Source organism: Mesoplodon bidens, assembly GCF_964165515.1.
Source record: "Mesoplodon bidens genome assembly, chromosome: 4".
Lineage (NCBI taxonomy): Eukaryota > Metazoa > Chordata > Mammalia > Artiodactyla > Ziphiidae > Mesoplodon > Mesoplodon bidens.
Genome location: NC_138160.1, coordinates 119,725,043 through 119,747,859, shown reverse-complemented (window position 1 = coordinate 119,747,859; position 22,817 = coordinate 119,725,043). Strand labels below are relative to the sequence as shown.

The window sequence follows — 22,817 nt, the reverse complement described above, 5'->3', positions numbered from 1 at the left end:
AACCACTGCGCCACCAGGGAAGCCCTCCTTTTTCATTTCTAATTCTGTTGATTGAGCCTTCTCCCTTTTCTTCTTGATGAGTCTGGCTAATGTTTTTTCCATTTTGTCTATCTTCTCAAAGAACCAGCTTTTAGTTTTATTGATCTTTGCTATTGTTTCCTTCACTTCTGATCTGATCTTTATGATTTCTTTCCTTCTGCTAACTTTGGGGTTTTTTAATTCTTCTTTCTCTAACTGCTTTACGTGTAAGTTTAGGTTGTTTGAGATGTTTCTTGTTTCTTGAGGTAGGATCATATTGCTATAAACTTCGCTCTTAGAACTGCTTTTGCTGCATCCTATAGGTTTTGGGTTGTCGTGTTTTCATTGTCATTTGTTTCTAGGTATTTTTTGATTTCCTCTTTGATTTCTTCAGTGATCTCTTGGTTATTTAGTAGTGTATTGTTTAGCCTCCATTCACTCTAACTTTTTCTCTTTGGGCATCTTCCAAACCATGGCCCAAGGAAACATATCCTAAACAAAGAGTGAACATCTTTAAGACCAAAGAGTAAGGACCTAGGAGTAAAAGTGATGCTGAATTAAGCCTCAATAGGATCAGGGTGATTCACTGATAATTTAACTGCCTGCTAGAACAGAATTTAACAGTCTTAAAAGGAATACAGGATAATCCAGGGCCTTGAAAAGGGATCATCCACAGCATATGGATTACAAAAAAAATTACTAGACATGTTAAGGGGCAAGAAAAAGTAACTGATCATCAAGATATAAAATAATAAAAGTTGACCCAGAAGTGAATCAAATATAGTAGTTAGAAGAAAAGAACTTCAAAATAACTACTAGATATATCAAAAAAAATAGAGGAAAAAAATTGAGAAAATGGATGAGGGGAAAAAAAAAAGGGCATGTACCGAACCAACAGAGCTCCAAAATGTGGGGGAAAAGTGAAGCAACTAGAAGAAGAAATAGACAAATCCACAAGCATAGTTGGAGATTTCAACACCCCCTCTCAACAACTGTTAGAACAACTAGACAGAAATTCAGAAAGGATGTAGAAGAACTCCACCATCTGTCAACAGGTCTTAATAAAACACTCCACTGACCAAAAGCAGAATATTCATTCTTTTCAAATGCCCATGGAATATATATGCACATCCTGACTATAAAACAAACCTCATGAATTTTTTTATGGTGTTTACTTTTTTTTTCTATTGGAGTGTAACTGCTTTACAATGCTGTTAGTTTCTGCTGTACAATGAAGTGAATCAGCTATATGTATACATATATCCCCTCCCTCTTAGACCTTCTTACCACCCCCACCCCCCATCTCACCCATCTAGGTCATCACAGAGCACCGAGCTGAGCTTCCTGTGCTCTATAGCATGTTCCCGCTAGCTATCTATTTTACTCATGGTAATCAAACCTCAAGAATTAAAGAACTTAAATCATACAGAGTGTGTTCTCTGATCAGAATGTAATCAAAGTAGAAATCATTAACAGACAACAGGAAGATTTTCAAACATTCAAACGTTTAAAACTAAACAACACATTGAAAGAGAATAACATATACTCCAATAACAATTAATTTAAAAAATGTGGGGACTTCCCTGGTGGCGCGGTGGCTGGGAATCCGCCTGCCAATGCAGGGGACACAGGTTTGAGCCCTGGTCCAGGAGGATCCCACAGGCCGCAGAGCAACTAAGCCCATGAACCACAACTACTTAGCCTGTGCTCTAGAGCCCGTGAGCCACAACTGCTGAGGCCTACACGCCTAGAGCCCTGCTCTGCAACAAGAGAAGCCACTACAATGAGAAGCCCTAGCACTGCAACAGAGTAGCCCTGACTCACCCTGCAACTAGAGGTAGCCCGTACACAGCAACAAAGACCCAACATAGCCAAAAAGAAATAAATGAATAAATAAATTTAAAAAAAAAGAAAAGAAAGAGAATAACCATCCAATCAACCCACAGAATCATAAAAAATAATGCATGGCCGTTGTATTAAGCCCCTATGTTTTGAGTGATTTGTTATGCAGTAATATACAGTTGGAAGTAACACAGGCAAAAGTGCTTTACTTAATCACATCTCAAAAAACATTTGTACTTCCAGGTAATTTTCTTGTCATTAAACCTGTCTTAAAAACTCAGGGCTTCCCTGGTGGCGCAGTGGTTGAGAGTCCGCCTGCTGATGCAGGGGACACAGGTTCGTGCCCCGGTCCAGGAAGATCCCACATGCCGCAGAGCAGCTGGGCCCATGAGCCATGGCCACTGAGTCTGCACGTCCACAGCCTGTGCTCCGCAATGGGAGAGGCCACAACAGTGAGAGGCCCGCGTACCACAAAAAACAAAGAAACAAACAAACAAACAAAAACAAAAACTCAGATTGCTCTGATTTCTTTCAATTTGATGTATGCTTCGTAGATATACATATATGTATGATATCTAAGTGCTTACAGATGTAGAAGAAAAATGGTTGCTGGACTGATCTATGACCAAGTATGTTGGATACGTTTTGGGAATCCAGCACTGTTTTATCAACAAAAGAATATATTTGCTAAGTAAGATCCTTTGAAACATGTTTATTTTGAAAATTTGTGCTATCAACAGAAAATTTACATTAAATAGATTTTGCAACTGTTAGTAAAAAAATTATTGGCATATGTAAAATATTTCATGTTTAGTGTCAAAATTTTTTCTATGATTTTTCTAACAAATATTCTTATTTTTAAAATTTGGTTTAAGTAAGAGTCAGGGTAATGTTAGTGGCAAAAACACTCAGCTGAAAAAAGAAGACCTAGACTTAGAAAGGGCTACCACATACTGTTGCACAACCTACACAATTGATTGTGGTGTGCCCAGGACTCCAACATCTGCTATCTAACTATCTAACTGCATGATTTGGGACAAGATTACCCAATTTCTTTGTTTCTCAGTTCTTTCAGTTATGAAATAAAGAGACTGACTTAAGTTTCTAACCTAAAGATTTTATGTTGACAGTATTAAAGGTAGTATTTCTCTTTGATACAAAATGCTTGCATGATAAATCTAATTCTAGGTTATCCTGGAAAGAAGTAAATAAATGCATTCTAGGTTATCCATAGATAATATTAGTCAATTTGCTTTATAAGGTTTTAATATGAAGCTACAAAAACTTTAGAAAGATGTCTGTTATCTCCAAAATTAGAGTTTTATCAGTAATAATTCTAAAGCCAAATATATTACTTTAGGGTTACATGTTACTGTCCTTTTCCAAAAACATACCCATTCATAATTGTGTTAAATCTAGAATCAGGTTAAGAAATCATACAAACCAGAAACCAATTAAAGAAACGAAAAAAAGAATAAACTAAACCAAAACTAGCAGAAGGAAGGAAATAATAAAGACTAGTGCAGAGATAAACAAAATAAAGGCTAAAAAACGAGAGAAAAATCAATGAAACCAATAACTCCTTCTTTAAAAAGATCAACAAAATCAACAAAGCTAGAAGAACTAAGAAAAAGAAGACTCAAATTACTAAAATCAGAAATGAAAGAGGGGATATTACTACCGATAGTATAGAACTAGAAAGGATTATAAAAGAGAACTATGAACAACTGTATACCAACAAATTGAATAACCTTGATGAAATGGACAAATTCCTAGAGACACAAAACCTACCAAGGCTACATCACAAACAAGTAAAAAATGTAAATAGACATATATCTAGTAAGGAAAGTGAATCAATAATAAAAAGTCTCCCAACAAAGAAAACCCCTGGACCTGATAGCTTCACTAGTGAATTCTACTAAACACATAAGGAAGAATTAGCACCAATCCTTCTCAAATTTTTCCCCCCAAAATTAAAGAGGAGGTAAGACTTAAACTTATATTAAAAGGATTATACACCATGACCAAGTGGGATTTACTCCTGGAGTTCAAGGATGGCTCAACATATGAAAACTGATTGATGTAATATACCACATTAACAGAATAAGGGAAAAAAAAACACATGATTGGGACTTCCCTGGTGGTCCAGTGGTTAAGAATCTGCCTTCAAATGCAGAGGATGAGGGTTTGATCCCTGGTCAGGGACCTAAGATCCCACATGCTGCAGGGCAACTAAGCCCATGCACCACGACTACTGAGCCCACACAACTAGACAGAAGACCGCACACCACAGCGAAGAGCCCGCTTGCTGCAACTAAGACCCGATGCAGCCAAATTAATTAATTAATTAATTAATTATTTAAAATTGTAAAAGTTCCATTTAAAAATAACTACTGAGCCCATGTGCCACAGCTACTGAAGCCCATGCGCCTAGAGCCCGTGCTCTGCAACAAGAGAAACCACCGCAATGAGAAGCCCACGCACCACAACGAAGAGTAGCCCCCGCTCACCGCAACTAGAGAAAGCCTGTGCACAGCAACAAGACCCAACACAGCCACCCCCCCCAAAAAAAAGATGTCAGTACTACCCAAAGCAATCTATAGATTCAATGTAATCTCTATCAAAGCCCAATGGAGTTTTTTGCAGAAATAGAAAGGACCATCTTAAAATTCATATGCAATTTAAAGGAAACCTGAATAGCCAAAACAATTTTGTTTTTGTTTTTTTTTTGTGGTACGCGGGCCTCTCACTGTTGTGGCCTCTCCCGCTGCGGAGCACAGGCTCCGGACGCGCAGGCTCAGTGGCCATGGCTCACGGGCCCAGCCGCTCCGTGGCATGTGGGATCTTCCCGGACCGGGGCACGAACCCGTGTCCCCTGCATCGGCAGGCGGACTCTCAACCACTGTGCCACCAAGGAAGCCCGCCAAAACAATTTTGAAAAAGAAAAATAAAGCTGGAGGACTCACACTTCCTGATGTCAAAACTCATACAAAGCTACAATAATCACAACTTTGTCATCCTGGCTTAAAGACAAACGTACAGACCAATGGAATAGAATAGAGCCCAGAAATAAACCTGGGTCAAATGATTGGTGAGATGATTTTTGGCAAGTGTCAAGACGATTCAAATGGGAAAAGTCAGTCTTTTCAACACTGATGCTGGCAAAACTGGATATCCACATGCAAAAGAATGAAATTTAACCCTTACCTAACATCATATACAAAAATTAACTCAAAATGGATCAAAAACCTAAATATAAGAGCTAAAACTATAAAACTCTTAGAAGAAAACACAGGACTAATGCTTCATGATATTGGATTTGGCAATGATTTCTTGGACATGACATCAAAGGCACAGGCAGCAACAACAACAAAAATAGATAAACTGAACTTAAATTAAAAACTTTTGAAAAAGAAAAACAAAAAAAACCCCAAACAACTTTGTGCACAAAAGGGCACACTATCAACAGAGTAAAAGGGCAACCCACAGAATGGGAGAAAACATTTATCATGTATCTGATAAGGGATTAATATCCAGAATATATAAAGAACTCCTAAAACTCATCAACAAAAAACAGGCTAATTAAAAAATGGGCAAATGACTTGAATAGACATTTCTCCAGAATATATACAAATGGCCAATAAGCACATGAAAAGATGCTCAATATCACTAATCATTAGGGAAATGCAAATCAAACCTACAGTGAGGAAAATGAAAATCAAAACTATAAACATCAGGATGATTACTATCAGAAAAAAAAAAAAAGAAAGAAAGAGACTTCCCTGGTGGCACAGTGGATAAGAATCCCCCTTAAAATGCAGGGGACATGGGTTCGAGCTCTGGTCCGGGAAGATCCCACACGCCGCGGAGCAGCTAAGCCCATGCACCACAACTACTAAGCCTGCGCTCTAGAGCCCACAAGCCACAACTACTGAAGCCCATGCACCTAGAGCCCGTGCTTTGCAACAAGAGAAGCCACCGCAGTGAGAAGCCTGTGCACCACAATGAAGAGTAATCCCCGCTCAGCTCAACTAGAGAAAGCCCGTGTGCAGCAACAAAGACCCATCGCAGCCAAAAAAATAAAAATTAAGTTAAAAAAAAAAACCACCCAGAAAATAACAAGTGCTGGTGAGGATGTGGAGAAAATGGAACCCTCGTACACTACTGGTGGAAACATAAAATGGTACACCTGCTGTGGAAAACAGTATGGTGGTGGTTCCTCAAAACATTAAAAACAGAATTACCATATGATCAAGCCATCTTGCTTCTGGGTATATATCCAAAAGAACTGAAAACAGGACTCAAACAGATATTTGTACACCCATGTTCACAGCAGCATTATTCACAATAGCTAAAGCATGGAGGCGATGCAAGTGTCCATCAGTGGATAAATGGATAAGCAAAATGTGGTACATACAATAAAATACTATGTAGCCTTAAAAAACAAAGGAAATTGACATATGCTACAACACGGATGAACCTGAGGACATCATGCTAACTGAAATAAGTCAGTCACAAAAAGACAAATATTGTATGATTCCACTTATATGAGGCACTTAATGCAGTCAAAATGATAGAGATAGAAAGTGGAATGGTGATCACAAGGAATAGGAAGAAGTGGGGAATGGAAAGTTGCTGTTTAATGGATACAGAGTTTCAGTTTTATAAAGATGAAAAGAGTTCCGAAAATGGATGGTAGTGATGGTTGCACAACATTATGCATATACTTAATAACTCTCAAAAATAGTTATCAAAAATAGTTAACACGGTAAATTTTATGATATGTGTATTTTACCATAATGAAAGAATTGGGAAGAAAATAAAAGTACATCAGTGTGTTGAAAATGACATAGCCAAGCCTGCCTTTTGTATGATTTCCTACATTAACAGATTTACTATCAAAAGATAAACAAAACATCGTAAACTCCCCCTTCCCTCTCTGATAATGTACAAAATTTTCAAGATCTTTACCATCTCATAATAATGATTTTTCCAAAAGAATAAAAATAATTCTCAAAGGCTGAAACACATATGACCCTTTCTTCCCATAAAATCTCATGTGAGTGCAATTTAATATTACCATGCAAGCCTCCATTAAGGCAGTGTGCATCTCATCTGTTTTGTGCTCTTGATCTGCACCAGCATCAAGCAGAAAGCGAACCATATCCAAATGGCCTTTTAAAAAAAAGAACACAAATTTTAAAACTATATTTCTCAAGAACTATCGATTTAATATATAAGTATTAAAATAGGAAATCTTTTTCTTTCAGGTGTCTATACAAAAATTTACAAGAGAACTTATTTTGCGTTCAATAAAGAAATCAATGACAATTTTACAAAGCCAATCCAAAATAATAAGCAGTCTCTCGTCAAGGTCTTATCTAGGTTTTAAAGATTGAATTAGTCCAAAGCACATTAATTCAAGTAAAGCAATAAAGTAATAATACTTATTCTTTGATTTACTCTGTATAAAATATAAATCAAAACACTGAAATCAAATAGAATGCCAGGTAAAGTATGTTTGGATCATATTTTTCAGGAAAAAAGCTTTAAAATAATAACCATAAACTCACTGTGGCAATGAGCAGGCAGAGAAAACTCCATTCAAAATAATTTCAACCCTCTTGATACATTTAGTATATAAAAAGCCTTATAATAGTCAATAAGAAAAAGACAAACACTCCAGTAGAAAAATGGATGAAGGACATGAAATGGTAATTCAAAAAAAGAAGTGAAAATGACTGTTAAACTGATGAAAAAAATATTAAACCTTCCTATTAAAAAATTGCAAATTAAAATAAGACACCATTTTTTACTATCAAAATGGCAAATATTAAAAAGAATGATAATACCCAGTGTTGGTGAGGGTGTAGGGTGGGGTAAAGGGCACTCTCAAACACTGCTGGTGGGAGTGTAAATTGGTTCAACCTTTCTAGAAGGCAATTTGGCAATATGTATCAAAAGCCTTAAAAATGTCCATACCCTTTGACCCAGCAATTCCACTTCCAGGAATTTATCCTAAGGAAATAATCAGAGATTAGGCAAAGATGTCTGCACAAGGATGTTATCACAGTGTTTTTAATAATAGTGAAAAACTGGGAACAATGCAAGTGTCCAACAATAGGCAATTATGGTGCATCCATTTGATGTATTTGGCAGAGATTGCTAGTTTCCTACCCAATATACATTCTCTCATTTCTCCTTAATAACAGAACTCCCAATTTCATCTCAGTGGCAACATGCCTGACTAAAAGACTGCATTTTCCAGCCTCCCTTGCTGCTATGTGTAGCCAATGAGATGTAAAAGGGACACTTATAAGGCAGAACTTCTAGGAAGATTCCTTAAAGGTAGCTTACTAAGTTGGAAGGCATTCCTCATTTTGCCCTTACCCTCTTCATCCTTCCTAGAATATGGATTGCTGGAGTCCTAGCTACCATCTTTGATTATAGTTCCACATCTGAGCATTCAACCAACTTTGGATTGTTTACTACTATAGTACACACTTACTGAAAAAAGTCTGTGTGTAAGTGAACCTGTGCAGTTCAAAACCAAGTTGTAAGAGTCAAGTGTATATATATTTGTTTATAAATGTACTTAAAAAACAAACTAGAAGTAAATATACTAAAATATTGTTTACATGCTTTTTAAATGTTTAGATGGTAGCATTACATGTCATTGTAAAACTTCTTTACACTATTCTGTTTTTTTCAGGTTTTCTATATCAAGTGTGATTATTATTATTTGAGTGTGTATTATTTTTAAAATAAAGGTTGGAAAAATCATATAAAACAAAAGTTATTAAAGAATGGAAACCCTCTAAGTCTGTGCTAAGAGTTTTGGTTGACCTTATAGCTAGTTGAATAAATTTGAATTAAAATAATAAAAAAACATACACTATGAAACTATACTTTAGGAAATACATGCTAAAATGGACTTTCTATATAATCTCTTAGAAGCTAGATAATTTTATAGCACAGGGAAAGTATAAGAAATATAAAATTAACTCAAATACTCAATATTCAAATATTTAAATATTCAAAGTTGCTATGAAAAAAACCCTATAAACATATATATATTTATAGAGTACCTTTGTAGCATGCAAGTGTAAGAGCACTTTCTTTGAATTCGTTAGAATGAGTGTTGATGCCTGCCCCATGATCTAGAAGAACTCTTGCAACTTCCACATGACCTGCACTGGCTGCTTCCATTAAGGGGGTGTGTCCATTTTCATTATGATCTTCTATATTTGCGCCTTCATTAAGTAGCACTTTCACAATGTCAACAAATCCTCCAGCACAGGCATAAGTTAGTGCAGTGTTTCCTAAAAAAGAACAAAAAGAAATTAAAAATTATGATAAAACTGATATAATTACAATTATACTACTGCTCTAGTTCTATCTCTTCAATTACCTTACATAAACCACTAGAACTATTATCTCATTTTTTTGTTGTATTGGTTAGAAGCATCATCTTAATTTTTTCACTAATTAAAAGACTTATTATAAACAAACCAATTTACCTCTCTCCATATTTCCTTAGCTTGTAAAATAAGATTAAGTGCCATCTTAAAAAATCATTTCCAACATATTTTAATATAAAATATTTTAATGTACCACTCAAAGTTATTGCTTTTTCTTTCAACACCGTACAACTTACAAACACTTAACATTTTCTTTCTATGTTTATTCATTTCTTAATTTTCTTTCACCTCTCCTTTATCTTTACACATTTATTCATTTAGTCTACATTTATGAGACCCAGGGAGACAGATATAAATCCCCCTCAGCATAATTCCTTCAAAAGAAAAATTTATGTAAAAGGTCACTATTCCCTGATTTTCCACTTATTCCTTTCCTGATTTTGTTTTGAGGACTTTTATTTATTAAAGGGAATAGGGAGATGGTTTAACCATCCAACAGTATGAGACTGAAGAAAACTGTTTTAAAGGTTCAGCAAGAAAACTATCATTTCAAACCCAATTTGTTCAGAATTCAACTGTTTAACAGTCTCAGACATGGAGGATATTAATATTACTACGACTAAGACAAAGTGGTCAGCAAAGTAACCTACAATCCTTTCTAAGAAGTCACGGTCGTTTAAAAAATAAATTAAGCTACATTTAATATATACTTAATGGTATGGAAGACTGATATGCTTTCATTATTGAAATTGTATTTTAAACCATGTGCTTGCCTCACTAAATCCAAGGAATCTCATTACTAAATGTACACCTGTAACTCAAGACATATGACCGAGGCTTATAAAGAACCTTACTAGAGTAGCTTTCATGCTGCCACAGAATATCTTATTAGTAAATACATTCTGTACACTTGACAGAAAAAACTCTATAGGGTTTTGACTCTCAGGTTAATCTATATAAGAGAGTTGTATTTAAATGAGATAAAGAATTGTGAAAGATGCAGTTCATAAATTTGCCTCTTTGTACATTATATATACTGTGGCAAAAAAGAAATTGTCCCCAGCAAAAAAAACTGTCAATCTTGACCAAACAGAATGTAAGAGTGTTTCAAAGACTTTTAAAGATATCAAATTAATCTATATTTTACTCACAGATTCTAAACAAGGGCTATGATTTTTCTGTATGTTTACAACCAGTTTTCCCTAGGGATCAAATTTTTATCTCTCAGGTTATAGTTATTTATATCAATTTGTTTTCCTCAAATTAACATATCATTTTCTACATACCTGTTGCAGACTGGGAGTTGACATCTGCATCATGAAGAAGTAATAATTTCACAATATCTAAATAACCTCCACTGGATGCTGCCATTAGGGGGGTTATATCTCCTTTATTCCCTCTGTCTTCAACATTAGCATGCATAGCAAGCAATACCTTTGAAACACATATGCACACAGAGAGAAACTGTCAATTCTTACTATTAATATTACTTCTAAAGAATATACTGAATCTGGGAAGATATTCTTTTAGAGTGGAGGCAAGGAGAAATAAAAAATAATCACCTTTTGGGAAAATATGCCAATGTTCACTGCTCAAAACACCTGGTTAGATGTTATATTTTACAATACCATTACATAGTAATCTTTAAGTAAAGTAGGTAATCACATTAACCATCCAATTATACAATTTAACAGCTCCTGTCAAAGAATTAGTGTTATGCTCAGGATTATCTAGCAAGAGAACAGCAAAACTATACTCACAAGACACAAACTAACTGGTAAACACATGGCTATTTCCCAAAATTGCTCTAACAGGAAAAAAAAACAAAACTAAAAGAATTGGGATAATCTAGATGAAATGAAAATAAATCAATATCTTTCATTATACTTGTATATTATTTCTAAAGGCAAGTTTAAAATATTATTATTATTTCTATGTTTTTCTTATTCATTAGCACTATTTTTGAGTAAGCGGCAGAAAAAAACGGACCATGTCAAGTTGCATGTACAGACAACAAAAATTAATTATGTATCAGTTTCTATTTTACCTACTGCCAAAAAGGAAAGACCTTGGCCTCTAATGATAATTTCTTTTATTAATGATAAAAATAAACAAAACATCAAAACCCTTCCACAATTTTGATCACTAAAGATTATTTCTGCTTACTTGTGCTAATTCATAATACCCGGCTGAACAAGCCAAACACAGCAGGCTTTCTCCTTCTTCCGTATGTTCATTTACACTTCTGCCTTCATCTAGCAATTTACGAACAGCATTCACATCCCCATCTGAACAAGCTTCCGCCAGACTGCGACTAAAAACAAAACCAACAAAGAAAGACTCAAGGTCCTATGACAACGAGTTATATTAAATATATACAGTTAGTCATATATAGAAAAATGCTGATATGGTAAGAAGAAAATTATTTGAATATTTGTTTGCAATACTAATTTTTCATGTATGTGAACCAAGCCAGAAAGGCAATAAATAAATATGAAAACAGCTGTCATTTTTATCTTTCAAAATGTCCTAACAGGGCCTCCCTGGTGGCGCAGTGGTTGAGAGTCCGCCTGCGGATGCAGGGGATACGGGTTCGTGCCCCGGTCTGGGAGGATCCCATATGCAGCGGAGCGGCTGGGCCCGTGAGCCATGGCCGCTGGGCCTGCGCATCCGGAGCCTGTGCTCCGCAACGGGAGAGGCCACAACAGTGAGAGGCCCGCATACCGCAAAAAGAAAAAAAAAAAAAAAAAAAATGTCCTAACATACTGTCATATTAAATTTTTTGTTTGTTTTGTTTTGTTTTGTTTTGTGTGGTACGCGGGCCTCTCACTGTTGTGGCCTCTCCCGTTGCGGAGCACAGGCTCTGGACGCGCAGGCTCAGTGGCCATGGCTCACAGGCCCAGCCGCTCCACGGCATGTGGGATCTTCCCGGACCAGAACACGAACCCGTGTCCCCTGCATCGGCAGGCAGACTCTCAACCAGTGCGCCACCAGGGGAGCCCTGTCATATTAAATTTTAAATAAACTTTATACAGCATTAGATGCACAATTTTTTAAACTAATGTAATGATTCCCAAAGACATTTGGGATATAATCCTATGTCTTAAAATTTTATTTGATAAGTGAGGTGACTAGATGAAATAGAAGGTAAAAATATAAGTAAAATTTTTACTGCAGAATGACTAACAAAATCAGTGAATCTCAAACTTTAATGTGCATACAAATAGCCAATATTTCTTGTTCAAAGGTAGATTCTGATTCAATAGATCCAAGATGGGGTCTGAAATTCTGAATTTCTATGATGCTGACGCTGCTAGTCCATGGACCATATTTGAGTAACGTGGACCTAGATTATTGCATCAACAACCCATTTCATTTATTATTACTCAGGCAGTCAGTTTAGAGTTTCCTACTATAACCTTTAGAGTAAGTAACTTCCTTAGAAATGAAAACCAGATATTGAATTGAATACCCAGCAGAAGTTATTAAACACATACGTGTCTACTTGTCCTGCATTGTGGCTGTTTTCCGCCCTCATCCGTGTCAGTGCAGCAGCAGCTTCATCCAGCGCACAACTTACTGAAGATGTCAGTCTTCGGAGTACCTCAGGATCTGCAAAGGCTTTACCATCAGCAGTTGACAATTTGCCAATTCCTTCAGTGTGCATCAATCAGTTCAGGGAAAGAAAAAGCATAAATGTGTAAACTGTAATTACATTTCTAAACACTATTCTCTAGGGCAAAATGGCATAATCTCCATATGCAAAGCTGATAATTTCAATTTTGTCACTAATGTCAAAAGGCCATTGCATAACACCTATGTTTTAGTCTTTTCATCTTTACAGTGCACACAATACTAATTTGTCCTCTACCTAACTCCAAATGTAACTTAACATGATGCTCACTGTAATGAATGAATGAGATTTCTATCAAAGTACAATTACAGCATAAGATCTCTAGTACAGGATCCTATCTATTTTCAGTACTAATGAAGGGGCTATTCTGTAATATTACAACAAACAATCCAACTGTTTCTCCTTTGATTGAATAGCCACCTAGAACCATTTTCTGGGGCAAGAGTGTAAATTAAAATAAATTAATTTTCATATTTAGTATTTATTATGTGCTTATGATGTGCCAGACATTAGGGGGACAGAAAGGAATAAGACATAGTTCCTGTCCTTACAGAGCTCACAATATGGTAAGTCTAAGTGCCAATATACCTTTTTCTCTAGATTCAGTGAGGAATCAGTGACTACTGCAACAAAATTTTGTTGATAGTATCACCACCTGTTACCACTGAAAATGAGAAACAGTCAATAAAATTTTATAGAACAAAAAAAAAGGAAGGGAAACTTGCCCAATAAGATAAAAAATATATTGTGATGCTATCCAATTACAACAGTATGATACTTGCAAAGAAAAAAGATAATTCTATCAAGGATATGTAATAGAGGCAAACAAAAAAAGAACTTAGATCATTTGTGAATTCAATATATGATTAAGGTGACATTTCAAATCAGTGGATATAGGAGGGCTTATTTCATAAATATTGTTCAGAAACTGGTTATTTGAAAATTAGGTAAGATCTCAAATTCACACCATTTACAAAAATAAATACCAGGTAGACTTAAATGAAATCTGAAAAGTACTATTATACTATGTAGTATTTTTCTATTGCTGATGTAGAGGAGGTTTTTCTAAGCATGAGACCAAATCACAAAAGCTATAAAGTAAAAAATTAGCAAATGTGATATTAAACATTTTTAATTCCAATAAAAATTTCTATATAATTAAAGACACCATAAATAAAGTTAAGGCAAAATAAAAACTGGAAAAATTAACACCCAATGAATTTATATCATTTATAAAGAGCTACCACACAACTTATTGATAATATTGAATGAACACAAACTATGAAATTGACCAAAAGAAGACTGAGGAAAGCTGTTGATAGGAATGTATACTGGCATAAACTTGAGGGACCACTGTGATAAAAGCTATCAAAATTTTGAATGCAAAAATATCCTCTGACCCAGCAATATCACTTTCTAGGAATCTGTCCTATGAAGATACTTGCACAAGCAAGAAAAGTTATAGATATACATGGATATGAACTACAGCATTATTTGTGATATCATAAAAATTGGAAATAACATAAAAATCCTTCAATTAGCCATCGGTAAAATAAACTGTGGTGCATCCAAGCAACAGAATATTATCTTACCCTTTAAAGAAGGAGAAAGATCAACATATCCTGTTATGGAAGGATGGCCACAATAAATTAAGTGAAAAAAAGAAAATTATAATTTGTATAATATGATATAATTTCATTTTTTAAAAAATCATGTATATTCAAACATATACATGTATTTATATAACTATAAGGGAAAGTCTGGAAGTATATGTAAACCTTTACAATGGGCAGGCTTTATAATCTACTTAATACATTTCATATTGTTTTAGCTATTTTATATATTACATTTATAATTTAGAAAAGACTTTTTAAAAATTTTTCTTGAAATGCCCTTAATTCTTAGTTTTCTTTAAAAAATCTCAAAGAATCTTAAAGAAAAAAATATTTTCAACTTCAATTTTTTTGGTTAAAATAGCATTAAGAATTCTACCTTCTTAAGAAGCCTAGTAACATCTAACACATTCTCGTAAGTGAAAACAATGCATAAGTCTTAAATGTTATAGGCTCAACACAATGTCCAAAAAGCAAATGAAAATACTAATGAACAAAAAAGTATTCATTAAGCCAACTGACTTGCACAGGGCTTCAAAGGAGTACATCATTTTAAAAAACATCTGACAATTTCTTTGGATAAATATCATATCCAACAATGCCTGGAGTTTAAATTGTCAAAACACACAAAATTTTAAAATTCAGTAATTTCTGACATCTCCTGGAAGACATGATTTTCAAGGTTTATTTTCTCTCTCACAATACAGGTAAGAAAAGCAAGCAATTCTAAGGTATCTTGTAAAAGGTATAAGTATATAAGTACTTATACTTAACCATGAACCTAAAGAAAAATGTTCAATGTACCAGAAAAGAGCCATCCCTGAGTGAGACTCATGAGGTGGCCAGAAAAAAGAGAAACAGGTTTAAAATCCTTAATCAGGGGTCTTGGAGTAGTACTCACAGTATGAGTGAAATGTCAGCCTAAACTAGAGAGGAGATGTACTATCACCAGTAAACAAAGCTTCGTTTAGGGAAGGAGAGTAACTTAGTCCAGAGAAGACATGGAGAAGAAAAATGCATTTTCTCCACATTTCTCTCTGCTCTAAGCTGGTTCTAAAGCACAGGAAAAAAAAAAAAATATATATATATATATATATATATATACATACATATATATATATATATATATATATATATATATATATGGGGTGGCCATGGCACTCCTACTTCAGGAATCTTACATAGACTATTCCTAAATCAAAAGTAGGAGACTCACAATAAATCCAAAGAAGGGAGGGACACCAAAGCAATTACTAATGTGATCTTTTTTTTTTTTTTTTGGCCACACTGCACTGTATGCAGGATCTTAGTTCCCCAACCAGGAATGAAACCTCTGCCCCTGCAATGGAAACTTTTTTTTAAAAAGGTTTAAATTAAACCATCTGGTCTAAATTAAACCATCTTCTGCTAGATACTTAAATTGTTTTGTTCAATCTAATTTTAAGTTTCGGTCAGTTCCAAAAAGACACATTAGATGGACTAAAAGTCAATCTGCTATAAATTTTACCTATGCTTTTTCATAAGAGGAGAAAGTTAAAGGAATAAAAAGAATCATCAGAGTAAACACATTCCTAACATACTATATATATGTCTTGGGACTTCACTGGTGGCACAGTGGTTGAGAATCCACCTGCCAATGTAGGGGACACAGGTTCGATCCCTGGTCTGGGAAGATCCCACATGCCGTGAAGCAACTAAGCCCATGAGCCACAACTACTGAGCCTGCGCTCTAGAGCCCGCAAGCAGCAACTACGGAACCCGCATGCCACAACTACTGAAGCCCGCGCGCCTAGAGCCCATGCTCTGCAACAAGAGAAGCCACTGCAATGAGAAGTCTGCGCGCCTCAACAAAGAGTAGCTCCCACTTGCCGCAACTAGAGAAATCCCACGCGCAGCAAGGAAGACCCAACACAGCTAAAAATAAATAAAATAAATAAATTTTTAAAAAATGGTTAATGTTACTGTATAGCAGGGAACTATATTCAATAACTTGTAGTAAACCATAATGGAAAAGAATATATATATGTGTGTAAAACTGAATCACTTTGCTGTACACCTGAAACTAACACAACATTGTAAATCAACTATGCTTCAATTAAAAAAAAAAAGTTAGTGTTGAGCCTAGAAATCACTCACTGAGAACTTTCAACCAAGAATTTTTTAAACATAAAATGTGAAAATTTTCTTTAGGAAATTAAAAAAAAAACAAATTTTATAACTTTGTATAGAGATGGAGTCTTGGGGTTTTGGGGTTTTGTCTTTTTTTTTTTTCCAGCCATGCCACATGGATTGCAGGATCTTAGTTCTCCTACCAGGGATCGAACCCATGCCCTTGGCAGTGAAAGCGCAGAGTCCCAACCACTGAACCACCAGGGTATTCCCTGGAGTCTTTTAAAAAGATGAAAAAGAGAAAACAAAAAATAAAGTACCTGCTGCTTCCAGCAATGCTTCTAGCCGTGCCTGTGTCTCTGGATCCACAGTGCGTAAGTCTGCTCCTTCTGCAGTACTTGATAAGAATATCTCTGATGTTGTTTTCAGCACCGGGTTATCCAGATCTTCTTGGTCCAAAATAAATGATTCAACCTGTTTAGGAATTAAAGATGCAATATCCATGAAGCTGATCTTAATATTGTTAGAATAACAGCAATTTAAGGTAATACGACTTCTGATTTGGAATTCAAATATAACCAAATAAATTATTGTAGAAACAGGGGGTTATGGGGAGGGACTACAAGGGAGCCTCCTGACCATCTGCTTATCTTCAGACATGACTACAGATATAACCCAAACACACCAGATTCAAGTTTCCTGGAGAGCAATGAATCTTCTGTGCCTACCACAGAGTCTGAAAAGCAGCATTTTTTAAATGAAACAAGTACGTCAACATAGGTCCTAGGAAGATGTATGCAGGAGTAGATAGTAAAAAGCCTAGATAGCATAAATAGGTCATTAAAGTATCATTTCTCCTCTCTTCCAATTAATATATTCAATTCTGACAAACTAAAGAAGATTTAGTCCACTGTCAAATATCCTAATTGCTCTAGACAGGAAAACTCTATTAGATTAGGAATCATAGTCATTTGTTCACTGCTCTATCCTCTGAGCCTATGAATACCTTGTACGTAGTAGTTATTCAATACATATTTGTTGAAATGAATACTATAAGCAAAATCAACTTACGAAAATAAACATGCAACTCTCTAATTTCAAATCAAGTTAATTCTAAATTTTCTTACCAAATAAAATATGCACAACCTTTCTGGGAAGCAATCTGGAAATGTGTATCAAAATGCTTTAAAAAGAACATGCCGTACTTCCCTGGTGGTTCAGTGGTTAAGAATCCGCCTGCCAGTGCAGGGGGCGCGGGTTCGAGCCCTGCTCCAGGAAGATCCCACATGCCACGGAGCAACTAAGTCTGTGTACCACAACTGCTGAGCCTGAGCTCTAGACCCCGAGAGCCACAACTACTGAGCCTGAGTGCCACAACTACTGAAGCCCACACGCCTAGATCCTGTGCTCCGCAACAAGAGAAGCCACTGCAATGAGAAGCCCACACACTGCAACAAACAGTAGCCCCCGCTCACTGCAACTAGAGAAAGCCCGTGTGCAGCAATGAAGACCCAATGCAGCCACAAATAAATAAATAAATAAATAAATAAATTTTTAAAAAGCAAATGCCCTTTGACCCAGTAATTCCATTAAAAAAAATCTATCCTTAAAAAATTGTCTGAATGCCAGACAATGTGCAAGAATGTTCATTGCAGCATTAATTAAAATTCCAGAAATGAAGTGAAAAAAACTACAATAGGGGATTTGGTAAGTACATTTTGTACATTCACAGAATGGACCACTATGCAGTCATTAGGAACAATGTGTTTGAAGCATATTTAATGGCATAAGAAAACAGTCATAAAATTAAGTGAAAACCACAAGATTTAAAACAGTATGATCTTTATTTTGCTAAAAGTATGTATGTATATGTATGCAAACATGAACATATGAGTACTCGTATATATATAATCATGAGTACATATTTATATACCTATACATGTCTGTAGTATATAAATATGTCTGGGGCTTCCCTGGTGCTGCAGTGGTTAAGAATCCGCCTGTCAATGCAGGAGACATAGGTTCGAGCCCTGGTCCAGGAAGATCCCACATGCCGTGGAACAACTAAGCCCATGCACCACAACTACAGAGCCTGCGCTCTAGAGCCCATGAGCCACAACTACTGAGCCCGTGTGCCACAAGAGAAGCTGCCACAATGAGAAGCCTGCACACACCGACGAAGAACAGCCCCTGCTTGCCGCAGCCAGAGAAAAGCCCGTGGGCAGCAATGAAGACCCAATGCAGCCAAAAATAAAATAAATTTATATATATAAAAAACGTGTCTAAACAGGGAGGTTAACATACTTGTAGACAGATAGAAAAACAGGATCACAAAGGTTAAGTATTTCTGCCAGCTAATAAATGGCAAAGCCAGGTTTCAAACACAGGCCATATGGGCTTCCCTGGTGGCGCAGTGGTTCAGAGTCTGCCTGCCAAGGCAGGGGACACAGGGTCGTGCCCAGGTCCGGGAGGATCCCACATGCCGCAGAGCGGCTGGGCCCATGAGCCATGGCCGCTGAGCCTGGGCGTCCGGAGCCTGTGCTCCGCAATGGGAGAGGCCACAACAGTGAGAGGCCTGCATACAGCAAAAAAAAAAAAAAAAAAAAAAAAACCACAGGCCATATAACTCTTAAACGCTAGGCAATAGATACTACCTAACAAATTCATAAACAAAGGACCACAGTATTTGGACTACATTATTTGGAATACTTGACTAGCTGGTCATCAATTTTCACAATGGAGACCAAATAAAGATATCCTAATAAAGACAGTAAAGTTAAAATGATGTGGATATAACAATATTTTATTATCTAGTGATGTACTTTATTTTTATAAAATAAATCTTTAACTTCAGACCCAGTAACACTGAGCCATGTACTATGTTGTAATACAGATTCTTTAATATATAATTACAGACAAAGATGTCATTCTAGATCAATGCCAGCAGATAAATGTAGACTACCAGTTTTCAAATGATTTGAAAGGTAACTGCTTGTACAACAAAGAGCTTGCTGCAAGTGCAAGAAATTATTACATATTTGCAGATACATATACCTGTAAGGATAGATAAAAACCACCATTCCAAATTCTGAAATTTATTAAATATGGTATTTAGATGTTAATATGTCTATTTTATAAGAAGCAGTGGTCTGATGTAGTATTACACATATTACAGAGACGAATACAGATTACATGTATTATGTAACTTTTTAAAAATCCAAGTTAAGGATTTCCAATTCTCTCCCATTCATTCTCCAATATTTACTGAAGTCCTGTTTTATACAAAGTACAATACCAAGAGAGTACAAAAATGTGGTACAAGAAATGTCAAAGACACCAACAACTATCACAAAAGGCCTCCAAGAGAAATAAATGGTAAAACTATATGCATTAAAGAGAAATCACTTCCAGCCCCAGTAATCCAAAAAGACTTTGTACAAGAAGTAGCATTTGAGCTAGGCTTTGAAGGATACATAGAATTTCAATAGGTGGTCAGACACGTGGGTGGAGAGTAAGGGAGTGAAATAAAAAATGGGCTTGAAGATGCACTTAGAAAGTGACGAATGGTCCACTCTCAAAAAATGTAAGGTCCTTTGTACATTGCCAGTGGAAGTATAAATGATGAAGCCACTGTGGGACACTGTTTGGCAGTTCTTTAAAAATTAAACACAGAATTACCATATGACCCAGTAATTCCGCTTGTATGTATATACCTAAGAAGACTGAAAACATACATGTTCATACAAAAACTTGTACATAGAAGTTCATGGCTGCATTATGCATAGTAGACAAAAAGTGGAAAAAAACCCGTATGTCTGTTAATTAGTAAATGGATAAACAAAATGTGGTATATCCATACAATGGAATATTATTCAGCCAAGTACTGACACACGCTATAACACTGACAAACGTTGAAACTATCATGCTTAGCATGAAAGAACACACAAAAAGTCACATATTACACGATTCCATTTATATGAAACGTCCAGCACAGGCAAATCCAGAGACAGAAAGAAGATTAATGGTCTCCTGAAGAGTCAGGAAAGGAAGAATGGGAGTGACTGCTAACAGTATATATTATGAAATTATTACCACAATAAGTTTAGTTAACATCTATCACCTCACATAGTTACAATTTTTTTTCCTTTTGAGAATCACTTGAATTTTCAAATGTAGTTTTAGGCATTTTATGTTTAAGTTCTGACCCACAAGATCAAATTTTAAATATCTGTAACACTTGTGGGGGAAATCTTAAGTTCCCAGAAAGAGTTATACATAACTATACACATAAATGACTTGAATACATTTGTGTCAATTAGATGTGCCAAAGGCACTCAATTCTCACACTCTTTTGTCCTACTTTCCATAAGCTTTTAAAAGCCTGTCTCAATGTGGATTCAATAAAAGGATAAAATATCCAGTTATGCCTATTACTTTGGGACTATCTGGGGGATTGCTTTTGGCAGTTCATAAATATCTTACCTGATAAACCTGCTGAAACACATAGTGTTGCAATGGTGATTGCAACAGCATTACCTCAAAAGGTGTCTGGCCAGTCAAGATGGAAACCATTTATAGCTACATGGAAATAGTTAAGATCAATACCATACATTTCATATAAAGGCTCAGTGATATAACACCAAAAAAATGTCTAAATAAAAGATAAGTTCGAGGTAATATTATATGTAATGAAATTAGTTTTCATCATGCAAATGAATATATAAGCCTCATAGTTTCCTACATACAGCTAAAGGATCACAGAAATTTCCTTATTGCTTAATGGTAGTTACACAGCTCATCTCTATCCAGCAGCTACATTCAGCAGAAAACATAAAACATCAACCTATAGTGGCACTGTTTTTAACCAATGGCAAAAAAGTTTGTTTCAAGTCTTAAACATGGCAGATTTTTTTCCTACTTCTGATTAGGTACAAAAATAAAACGCGGAGGAAAAAGAATGAGAGAAAATCTGGCCCACAAGAAACTACCTGTTTTTTCCCTTATAGGTTATCTCTTCTAAAATGCTAAAGTCAACCTCTATGTCTTCCTCCTCAAAAGTCTTTTTTCTCCCTCCCTTCTTCTAAAAAAAATGAGTGTGGTTTTTAGCTTCAACTAGAATTTAAACAAAGGTAGAGGGAGGAAAAGGGGAACAAGCATTTTGTCCCATATGACATTTCAAAATGAACCACTGGATGGAAATAGTTACTAGGGAGAATAACCACAGACTCAGCTATTATCACCAAAAACAAAAACAAAAAACAAAAAACACCTCAGTCACCCTGGCCAAAATCTAATTAGGAAAAAATCATTTATTAACCTAGCTATGATTTGGCCAAAACTCACTTCCACCAAGAAACAAACAAACAAACAGACAACAACAGAAAAACCCACAATTTCAGGACTTCCCTGGTGGCACAGTGGTTGAGAATCTGCCTGCCGATGCAGGGACATGGGTTTGAGCCCTGGTCCGGGAAGATCCCACATGCCACGGAGGAACTAAACCCGTGCACCACAACTACTGAGGCTGTGCTCTAAAGACTGTCAGCCACAACTACTGAGCCCATATGCCACAACTACTGAAGCCTGTGTGCCTAGAGCCCACGCTCCATAACGAGAAGCCAACGCAATGAGAAGCCCACACACCGCAACGAAGAGTAGCCCCCCTCTCTGGAGAAAGCCCGCGCACAGCAACGAAGACCCAACACAGCCAAAATAAAAAAAAAAATTATAATCATCACTGGGCTTCCCTGGTGGCGCAGTGGTTGAGAGTCCACCTGCCGATGCAGGGGACATGGGTTCGTGCCCTGGTCCGGGAGGATCCCACATGCCGCGGAGCGACTGGGCCCGTGAGCCATGGCTGCTGAGCCTGCACGTCCGGAGCCTGTGCTCCGCAACGGGAGAGGCCACAACAGTGAGAGGCCCGTGTACCACAAAAAATAAAAAAATTAAAAAAAGAATTAAAAAAAAAAAAGAATAAGCATCACTCCCATGAATTCCAAACAGAGCTATGAGAAAGTTCAGGAGGAAGGCTAAATCTTTATTTTTCACTACCTCTTCTTATAAACCTTCAAAAATAAAGCTTCCTCAAGAAATTCAGATTTGATAATTAAAAAGGAAAAGCCAAATAAAACATTTAATCATCTAAAAAATATATATTTTTAAAATGTACTTGCTATTATT

General features: G+C 36.1%; 1 protein-coding gene across 11 annotated transcripts in view; it reads right to left on the bottom strand.

Moving 5' to 3' along the window:
- LOC308616912 (ankyrin repeat and KH domain-containing protein 1) overlaps positions 1–22,817 on the bottom strand; it is a 123,905-nt gene that overhangs the window by 84,325 nt on the left and 16,763 nt on the right. For all 11 annotated transcript variants that reach the window (XM_081233419.1, XM_081233422.1, XM_081233428.1 and 8 more), the window contains exons 2-7: positions 16,958–17,111; positions 12,779–12,935; positions 11,448–11,595; positions 10,568–10,715; positions 8,949–9,182; positions 6,941–7,035 (exon numbers count right to left, since the gene is read on the bottom strand). In XM_081233419.1, the coding sequence (XP_081089545.1) occupies positions 6,941–7,035; positions 8,949–9,182; positions 10,568–10,715; positions 11,448–11,595; positions 12,779–12,935; positions 16,958–17,111 (936 nt within the window). The remainder of the gene's footprint in view (positions 1–6,940; positions 7,036–8,948; positions 9,183–10,567; positions 10,716–11,447; positions 11,596–12,778; positions 12,936–16,957; positions 17,112–22,817) is intronic.